This window comes from Rhipicephalus sanguineus, chromosome 8 (assembly GCF_013339695.2).
Source record: "Rhipicephalus sanguineus isolate Rsan-2018 chromosome 8, BIME_Rsan_1.4, whole genome shotgun sequence".
Classification (NCBI taxonomy): Eukaryota; Metazoa; Arthropoda; class Arachnida; order Ixodida; family Ixodidae; genus Rhipicephalus; species Rhipicephalus sanguineus.
The window spans coordinates 77,205,366-77,215,242 of record NC_051183.1 but is presented as its reverse complement, the minus strand read 5'-3'; the positions used below and the strand labels follow the sequence as shown (position 1 = coordinate 77,215,242).

General features: G+C 51.7%; 1 protein-coding gene across 1 annotated transcript; it reads left to right on the top strand.

Moving 5' to 3' along the window:
• The first annotated feature begins 4,771 nt into the window (after positions 1–4,771).
• On the top strand, positions 4,772–9,538 carry LOC119402828 (uncharacterized). The gene is made up of 2 exons (XM_037669890.2): positions 4,772–5,516; positions 9,368–9,538. Exons 1-2 carry the CDS (start codon positions 4,935–4,937, stop codon positions 9,371–9,373), a joined length of 588 nt encoding a protein of 195 aa, XP_037525818.1. The 5' UTR covers positions 4,772–4,934; the 3' UTR covers positions 9,374–9,538.
• The last annotated feature ends 339 nt before the right edge of the window (positions 9,539–9,877 follow it).

The window sequence follows — 9,877 nt, the reverse complement described above, 5'->3', positions numbered from 1 at the left end:
GGTTGGTGTGGGGGGCTCAACTTCCTTCCCCATTTTCAGTGTGCACGTGTACGTACTCAGTCAACGTTCTTATCGCTGGCCTTACTCAGCAATAACAAAACAAAATAGGCCGTTTATGTACAGACGATGCCTGTCGCACTGGTGGCGAAACGGCTATGTTTTGTCATTTTTTATTGTTGAGCGCAATAGGCCAGCGACGAAAACGTTAAATATGAATTCCCCCGGCTTTTGGAATATTCTTTCACGTGTACACACACGCACAACATACATATAAAAGAGTAGAACCTCCCCCACTCCCTCGAAATGAAAGCCCGGTCACGGCTCTGACCTACGTGGTGACGTTTCGAACACATATATCGGACTCACTGATATGGATAACATAGTGTGTTTCCGTCGCCGCGAATTGAAGAAGAAAAAAAAATTAAAGGGACGATATGAATATATCGGTGTAAGGCCTGAGGTACGCCATCAACTTCTGAAACCTGTACGCGTGGATTCAGTACCCGATAACGCAAAGCAAAAACTGATACTTGATATTTAAATATCAAGCTTTTCTTTGCGCGATCAAAGTGACTCTGCTAGCCGGCTTGTTACGAAGCATCTTTGGCCTGTACCATGCATAAATTCCGGCATCAACTCGGCCCCCGTCTCAGTCGCACCCGTGAGCGCAGGCCATCGCAGACGCTGTGTTGCATCGCGACAAAGTTCGCCACCGCAATATATCGAAGCTAACCGCAGTACCCTCGACTATCGTCGTTTCAAGCCATGTCTAGCAGAGACAGAAGTCGCGAGCGCTCGCCCCCCGGGCAAGGCAATGTCCCGAAAAAGACCAAAGAAGGCAGTAGCGATGAGGACGCTCCAATGCCCCCGGCTGAAGAGTCCAATGTCCCTCCCACTCCGGAGAAGGCTGGTGGCTCCGAACGTCGTGCCCCCTCTTCTACCAGGACTCCCACGAAGAAAGGAAAACACACAAGTCCGGAGAAGGCTGGTGGCACCGCACGTCGTGGCCCCTCTTCTAGCAGGACTCCCACGAAGAAAGGAAAACATGCAAGTCCCAGGTCGTCATCGAAGAGCGGAGGCAAGTCTCCCCTGGCTCGACTCGGGTGCGGGTTGCGTGCCCTGCTCGGTATGGGTGGTTCCTCCAGGTCCTCGCCCAGCAAGCGCGGAGAACCTTCCTCGACTCGAAGTTCCCAGTCGGGCAGCTCCAAAGGTAGCAAGCCCTTCATCGGTCCCCAGCTTCCCGAAGGCTACATACCTTACTCGAAGTCGGAGCTGGACCGGATCGCCGAATACTACAGGCAGAACTCTTTCCTGAACAGGGGCGTCGGCATCACTGAGTACATCCCGTTCGGTCCCGGGGCGGAAGTGACCATACCGTGGACCACGCCTCCGCCCAGGTCGGCACCGACTTACTCGACAGCGCCGTCCGGGTCTGCGTCCTCCTCGCCGGCATCGCACTCCAAGACTGCTACCACGACCTCTGCACCACCGGGGCCGTTGATGTCCGCTCCGACGCTCCCGTACTCCCTGGCTCTGGGGCCCGAGGCGATATACCCCGGGCTATCCTCGCTAGCCAAGTCGTACTCCAGGGCGGGCAAGACTACGGAGCAGCTGTTCCCCAACATGACCGCCGTCGCGGCGTCTCAGGCCAAGGCGACTTCTCCCCCGAAGGCCCCGAAGGCCCCGAAAGAGAGCCTCGAGTTACCCATGTTGTCCGCCATAGCGATGGTTATGGCTTCGATGGCGTCCAAGTCATCCTCGGGGGACCGCGGCCTCGCAGCCCCCGCAGCCAGGCTCGGAGTTCATACAGCCCGACGGTCAAGAGCCTTCTTGTTCGGGCATGCAGAGGACCGAGTTTCGTGACGAAAGTTCGACCTCAACGTCCGACTACTCGCCCGACGTTCCACCGCGGTTCGTCCAGCCGCCCTTCCGGCCTCCGCAGCCCCCGCCTCCCACGGATGAGACTGAGGAGGAGCGCCTGAAAAGACTCAGGCGTAAGGGCGAACCCCGCAAGTGAACGGCGGCGACGCCGATCCTTATCGCAGTTTTAGCACGATGTGTGTAACGCGGTGGTCCCCGAAATCAGTTTTTTGTTGCCGTGGTTGACAGTGCGCCCTTGCGCGTGGTACAGTGGAAACTACAGTACGCACTCGATTGTTTTGCATGCTTTCTTTTCTATTCTTTCGCAACTGATGCGCTTGTCTAACTTGGACTTCCCGCTTTAGATGGCCTGTCTAAAAAATATGTGGAACTATGTGACGCTCTTAGCTTTTTTAAACTCTCTCGACAGGGCTGGCCGCCTGCAGTTTGCCACATTGATCTCGCGCCTTTTTCAATAAAGACTGCGATGCCTTTCTGCGTCATCAAGTTCGCTCGCATGTTGTGCTCTCTTTCCCCGGCAAGCTATTGGCAATCGCAAAAACGTGTGAACATACATCCGTAGTTTCTTCGCACGTCGTCGTATATCTTACACCGTGCGGTATAGCAACGCGACATGCCGCCTTCTTTGAAAGGTGGTTCGTGGCACAGTCTAAGGCAGGTAGTGGCTGCCTTTCGTCACAGCTATGACGACGATTCAAACAGTCCACTGTTGATGGGGGGCGCTATAAACTTGACAGTGGCTGGACAGCGGTGGCGTTGAGCAAGGGGTGTTTTCAGTATCTGTGGGGATTAAATTTCATGGATTGTAACGACCGGGCATGAATATATCATTGCACGAAAAGTTCACACGATACTGTTTCTCATAATCATATCGTGGTTTTGGGACGTTAAACCCGAGATATTATATTATTATTGACCCCCGCTATCACGCTAATGCTTAACTGTCTATTATTAACCAGAAACGTCGTTGCCGTCGTTACCGCAAGGTTCGCGCTGATGACGATGGCGGTGCAGACTGCGCCGCCTCGTTTCGGTCGTCCGCGAACGCTGTTTTCGCTCCTTTGCGTCGCACATCTGCGGTGTTTTCGCGTTCTGCGCACTCCGAGAATGTCCGAATTAACCGAGTTGCGGCCAGATATGACCGAATTAACGAGAGTTTGATGCCACTGAACAATAGGCTTTCCGGGACCAGAGAACGCGTCCGAGTTTTCCGAATTAACGGGTGTCGAATTAACGAGCTTTTACTGTATATATTAGGGGCGAAGCTCTCTGGTCTGTCGTCGCTCCATGTGGCGTGTCCCCGCCGTCGCGTCTCCCGTATCATTCAATAGATGGCGCTGTCCCATAGAGATGCATGCAAACTGCAGTTGGGTGACGATATACTAGATGGCGCTGTCCCATAGAGATAGAAAAAATAAAATTAAAAAATAATAAAAATAAATAAATAAAAAAAAGAAGAAAAAAAGGAAAAATAATCAAAGCGGCGTATCGCTTTGATTACTGCTGGGCGAAACCACTGAACATTTCACGGTGTAATCATGATTGTTTCAGGAGCTTCGCCCAAGCTCTTCATCATTCACCCGTGTGTATGCTGTAATTTTTTCTCAGCCATCTCCTTCTGCATGGTTTGGTTCTTCATTCAAGCCTTTATTTCTACAATGTACGGCGTAGAGTTTCATAATTGTACACTAGAGGGAAATCTAGCGCGGGTCGCCAGCGCGCAGCAAGTTCTGAGCTGCTTGCTGTGCTTCGTGTGATCCGTCCATCCGTCCATCCATCCATCCATCCATCCACCCACCCATTTGTCCGCCCGTCCATCCATCCATCCATCCATCAATCCATCCAATCTCATTGCGCAATGCTCTTCTTTGACTGTTGCCTTCCGCCATGCCGGGAACTGGACCTTCACCCACGCGCTTAGCAGCGCAACAATTCACTTGCTAAATGAACAACGACGGTCGTGCGTTCAAATCCAGGCAACAATAAACGTGTGACAAGGTGAAATGAGAACTGAATTCTGTGGAAGATAAGACTGTCGTATAAGAAAAGACTGAGCGCCGACAAGCCCATGTTTCAGAGAGCATCTATTATTGGAAAACGGCGCATAGGCAAATACGTATGTGGCCGGCGCGCCATCGTGGGCCGCATTGCTTCCCGCTTGCTGGCGCCGGGTTTCTTGCGTACGACGCCGCCGAATTCTGTGAGTTATGTCAAGATTTGTTTGAGTAATTGAATTTCGTAGATGGGACAAAGGTGATGTAATGACCACGGAATTTGCACTAAAGAATACACTGGGTACTCGGACTGAAAAACAATGTTCAACTCAGGAGGACAGCATGCTTTAGATTGAGTATTTGACTGTGCTTTTGTTGTCGTTGAAGCGCGGATTGATCATTTTAATCATTTGATGTGCGAGATGTCACAGTAACGGCGCACACCGATGCGCGAGTGAGGCGATGTACGCGATGAGGTGGTCGCGCAACATTAACTTGCGACAATCCATCATGCGGATAAGAATAGGAAAAAAGAAATGTTTCAGGGTATGCCAAAGACAACGTGGAATACGGTAACACCTCAAGAACATGAACATTACTCGAGTACAACACTGATAAAATATTTCAATGGGAAACAACGTAAGAAATGCTCAACCGTGTTCATTGAAGGCAAGTCGAAAGGAATGTGAAACATCGCGAATACGCTTGCTTTGTCAACGCGTGATGGGATGCGCACTTGTCAATTAGAAAACACAAGCGCCACGATCGCGCTTACGTCGACGCGATAACCGGTAGGCGCTCGCGGCGCCACTGTCCAACAATGGCAATAACGTGTCATCTCGTGGAAGCAAGGGTGGGATATTCAGATAGCGAGCACGCGGTGACCACGCGTGCGTGCGGCACCAACGTCACAGCATCAGCGGCGACGTATGCGGACTAACCTTTCGGCAGCCATTTGCAGGTCGCTCGGACAAGAGCTCCCCGCCATCCAAAGTTCACAGCACCCTTCCCGTCCACCCTGTCAGCGATTATAATACTTCGATCTAGGAAACAACAACCATGTCGTACACGTTCGGCTTGTGCTGCTGTGAGGCCTGCGAAGGCCGCTGCAAACGTCTACGTTCCAGGCTTCCCAGGTGCCTTGGTGGCGAAGATCCGCCAGGAGGTCTAGAAGGACTGCAACTATGTCCTCCACGACAAAAAACGACCGGACCGCAAGCTTCCTCGGTGTCCGGTGTCGTCACCCAAGCTCCGTCACCGTCGTTCGCTGTCACAGGAAGAGCTTCCGCTCCGTTGACTTGTGACGCCGGCGTCGCCACAGATCCGACGACTGCCGAGGCGTCCACTCAGACGGGCACCCTCAAGACCGTGCGATCTTCGGATGGCACGCGCCCTATAGGCGCCTCGTATAAGTCGTCCGTCTGGTGTGATGACTCGCTTTCCTACGATCCTAACGCTAAGCTTTCGATGGCGAGGTCTCTGGTCAGTGCGACGACTGGTCAGCCGCCCGGCGAGGATGACAAGACGTCAGACGACGGGTCCAACGTGGAGAAGATCTCTGCCGGCGTCGGAGACAATCATGAGCGAAAGCAGCAACAGCAGTATCCCAGCACTTCTGAACTTGGAGAACAACCTGGAAACGTGAGATTTGCTATTTATTTTTGTTCATATGTGGATGCATATCTACCGTAAAATTCGACGCTATCGATGAATTCGCCCTCGCGCTGCCATTTTCTGACTCCTGCAGGTTTGCTCAGTTGGTAGAGCGACTACAGCACTGCACGGGCCTGATTTTTCGGCTTAGGCCCGGCCCGGGCCCGCTTTATGAAGCCCAAGCCCAAGCCCAGCCCGAGCCCGTGGTTCTAAGCCCGGGCCCGGCCCGGGCCCGGGCGTATATATGTATACATGACCGAACCCAGCCCGAGCACGGCCGGGGCGTTCATTACTAAACTTATCTAGGGCGCGCGTGTTCATGACCAGGCCCGGCCCGGTTCCGCTAGAGGATATTAGTCGTTGATGATGACGATTAATGATGCCTTGCGCTTTGTAGCAGGCGATCGCACGGAAAATCCGGCGTGTACATGCATCGAAATGTTGCTTTGCCCGCGGTGGTAGCTCAGTGGTTAAGCTGTTTGGCTGTTAAGCCCTAGCACGCGGGTGCGATTCTAGCGGCCACGGCGGCCGCATTTTGATGGGGGCGAAATGAAAGAACACCCGTGTACTTATCTTCAGGTGCACGTTAAAGGGGTCATGAACCACTTTTCCAAGTAATGGTCTAATGACCTCAGTATCGTAGTTTACTGCTTTCCGAATCGATTGCCGCAAAAATTTCTCGAATCCGTCAAGAATCAGCGGAGTTGCGGGGGTTTGGCGCACGCTCCCAGCGCTTTCTCTCTTTTCTCGTGCCGACGAGCGCACTGGAAGCTAAACAGGGAGGGATGGCACGGGGGAAAGAAGTTACGTCAGCGCGCGTCACGAAACGCGATCGCTCTCCCGCTGTGATTCGCTTGCGCGAGTGCGGCTACCGTGTACTGAGGAGTGCGGCGCCGGCAAGTGGCGGCAACCCGCGGCAAGAAGCGCATCTGATCCGAACGACGCTCTCGATTTACGTCGGCTATCGGCCAATAAGCGTGCTATGTCTCTTGCGACGTAAACTGGCAGATCCGCGACGTCAACGTGCAGACGCCCCGCCCACCGACGAGAGTGAGAACCGGCCTCTGTTTGAAAAGAGGGCACCTGAGGAAACGGCAACTTCGCGCTCCGCTTGTGGCCTTTACGCGGCGCGCACGGCTGTAATATTTGGCAGAGCAGTTCATAGCCATGTCAGCTTTCCGCAGGATGCGTTTTTTCAACAAGCCCAAGGGGTGCTTCATGACCCCTTTAAAGAACTCCCGGTGGTATAAATGAATCCGGTTCCCACTACGGCGTGCCTCGTAATCATATCGTGGTTTTGGCACGTAGTACCAAGGAATATAAATGAAATGTTGCCTATATGGTACATGGCAAGTCATTAAAAATAAGTTTAGTGAAAATGAAGCATCGCAACAAAATTTACTTAAAAGAAGTGTACAACTAACATGAAAAAGCGGAGAGAAGCAAACCCGCGACATTTTATTTAATGCTCTTTTCTACACTCGCATTGGAAACATTAACTACACATTTTTTTTAAAAGAGGCTCCTGATTATTAATTTGTTGCAGCAAGATAAAAAACGTTAACGTTATATATGATGAACAGCCACCAAAAGCAGATGAAATATAAATCGTTCATATTCTAACTTCGTCACGGAAACGTAATCGCCATGTACAATATAATTATATGATGAAGCTACTACACACCATACTTGATGCTATTCCAGATAAAAGACTTCACCCTTCTAAGCTCTGCTAAGAGCCAGATCTTTGCACGTGTCACTTCGGTTTGGCACAGAATGCCTAAGACCATGAAGTGCACAACGTTCGCGTGTGCTCGAAGGCCCGACTTAGGCTTTATGAGTGGGCCCGAGTCCGGCCCGGCCCGCAGCCTCAAGCACTGGCCAGGCCCAGGCCCGCGGCTTCAAGCCCGGCCCCGGCCCGAGCCCGCGCTTTCAAGTCCCGAGCCCAGCCCGGGCCCGCATGCAGGAAAACGCTTCGGACGGCCCGGCCCGGCCCGGCCCGCGGGCCGGGCCGGTGTCTGGCTCCGGTGTCTGGAGAGCGTTGATACTGCATATCACGGAACGGAAGCGTCCCTTTTGGGGTGCCTCAAAATCGTGTCAGTACTTCTTTCAAGGGGAAATGACACCCAATTTTCGATCATAATCCGTATTATGTGGGTCAATCCTTGTGCGTGCGCAAACAATCTCTCAAAATTTTATCGTATTTGGTCGTCATTTAATTGATAATTGAATATTTTGTATAAACAAGCGAGCGGCCTGAGAGTTGGGCAACACTGGCGCACTCGCAAGCCGTGACCACTGTACCGTGACATAACTAGCTGCTTGCTGTGCGAGCGTCTGCATCGCGGCGTACGATTTTGTTCTGTGAGCAGCTGCGCGTGCAATCGACCGATTTCAGCTTTATTCAGCTCGACATAGAAATTGTTCGATTTACAGCGGCTGAAACTGGTAGAAGACGACGACTGCGCCCCATGCAGCACATGACGTCACACACGTTATGGCAAAATGGCGGTCGCCGGAGTTTACCGCTGGTGACTTCAAGGGCATATTTTTCACTCAAACATTCTATGTTGGCACAATAGATCCTCTACACTTAATTTTGCCGCAAACCGCGAATTCAAGTTCAAGCCACAAAAGTATATGACTGTTTTTGCGCAGGGAAATAACGAGGGAAGTGGTCTAGGGGACCCCTTCCTCTTTATTTCCTTGCAATATTGCTTAGTCGAAAGTTTGCGCTCCCCTGGACCCCTAAACTCGCTATTTCCTTGCGCAAAAACAGCCATACTTTTGTGGCTTGTACTACAACATGAACCGACTAGCCCAGGAACGTGTACTTGTAAACCGCGGATAGTTGGGTGACCGCGTCATGGCCTCTTTAATGCAGCGCCTTCAAGAGCTCAGTACCCCTGCTTCCAGCTGATATCTTTGCAGTAAGCTGAACAGCACGCATACGTTGGAGCTTTCGTGTTGCGTGAGCAGATGAAAATATGTACACAGCGGTCCATTGTTAAGGGAACATCGTAGCGCGTGGCGGTTGCCGGCTGCGACACGTTTCGCGCAGGCGCAGCGAGCACCGTGCGCCATAGAGCCATATATTGTCACGTGGTCGTGGCGTCGACGAAGACAGCAGTCAGCACGTTAGAGATGAAACTCTTTATTTGGCCGAACTTGTGGCCGGGAAACTGAAAGTCAAACTACAGCAATACACTGATAGCGGCGAACAGAGCGTCGACCGTCGATCAACTGACAAGCGGTGAAGCGCGTCGGCATTTATACATGTGCCGTCGAATATTCCAGCGTTATCGCTGGTTGTCGCGCAAGTTCTAGAATAAGCACGAGTGTTCGCGTCTTGCGCGCAATCTTAACAAAACGATCTACAACAATCGCGAAGCATCTCGAACAATGAGGCGCGGTTTGCGCTGAGCGTTGCTGACGGTCTTAATAATATCTGGGGTTTAACTTGCTGACAGTCTTTGTGGGCCAAAACCGAATACAGCAAAAGTGATAATAAGAAACGCACGTGGCAATATATACTGTCGTGCGCGGTGCTCTTTCGCCGCGTGAATGGTTCGCTTCGCGACGATTCGACGTGCGGCAAGAGACAGTATCGGATGACGAATGAGCACCATTTACAGCCCGCAGTGCGCCTGTGCAAAACTGGTTGCAGCCGCCGGTGGCGCCGAGCCGCCCGCTCCGATGTTGCGTGTAACAGTGGACCGCTGTGTACAATAACATATTTCTTTCATGTGTCAACGCACTGAACATTATTATCTCGTATACACATGCTTGAAAATGTGCCTCGTTTTCTCACTGCCTTTTTTTTTCCCGTCCCATCGCAGCCTTAGTGCGATGCAGAGGATATCACAGACGCAGATTCCTGAGAAGAACTTGGTCCTTTTGCCTTCGGACACAACTCTCTTCATGCGCATCGGACCATTTTACGTGCATGCTGTCGAAACGTTTTACCTGCTTTTAGATCCCAATAAAATATGCGCAGCTCTGTAACGCAATCTCTCAGTAACTTAGGGTGGGAGGTGGTGGTGGTGGTGAAAGAATTTGCTTTGGCCATCAAATTTGAGTGTAAAAGGATGTTCTAAACTAGATATAAATACCGGAGACAGTGCAATACCGGGCCGGCCTGCCTTGGTGGAGAGGCAGTCCTCATGTAGTGCAATACGAATGCAACCCAAGGCCTCGATACAAGGGTATGTAATGCGCGGTCTCAGCCCATTGAAACGAGCACTCAGTGAAGAGACACGACGTGTCGAAGGAAATTAGCAAAATTCGCTTTCGAGACACCATTACCCGCGAAACTTAAAAGATAGAGCTTGCGTTTGTCGAATACTACA

What these genes read in the sequence shown, in the direction of transcription:
- LOC119402828 (XM_037669890.2), top strand. Translation starts at nt 4,935, where the DNA reads ATGTCGTACACGTTCGGCTTGTGCTGCTGTGAGGCCTGCGAAGGCCGC.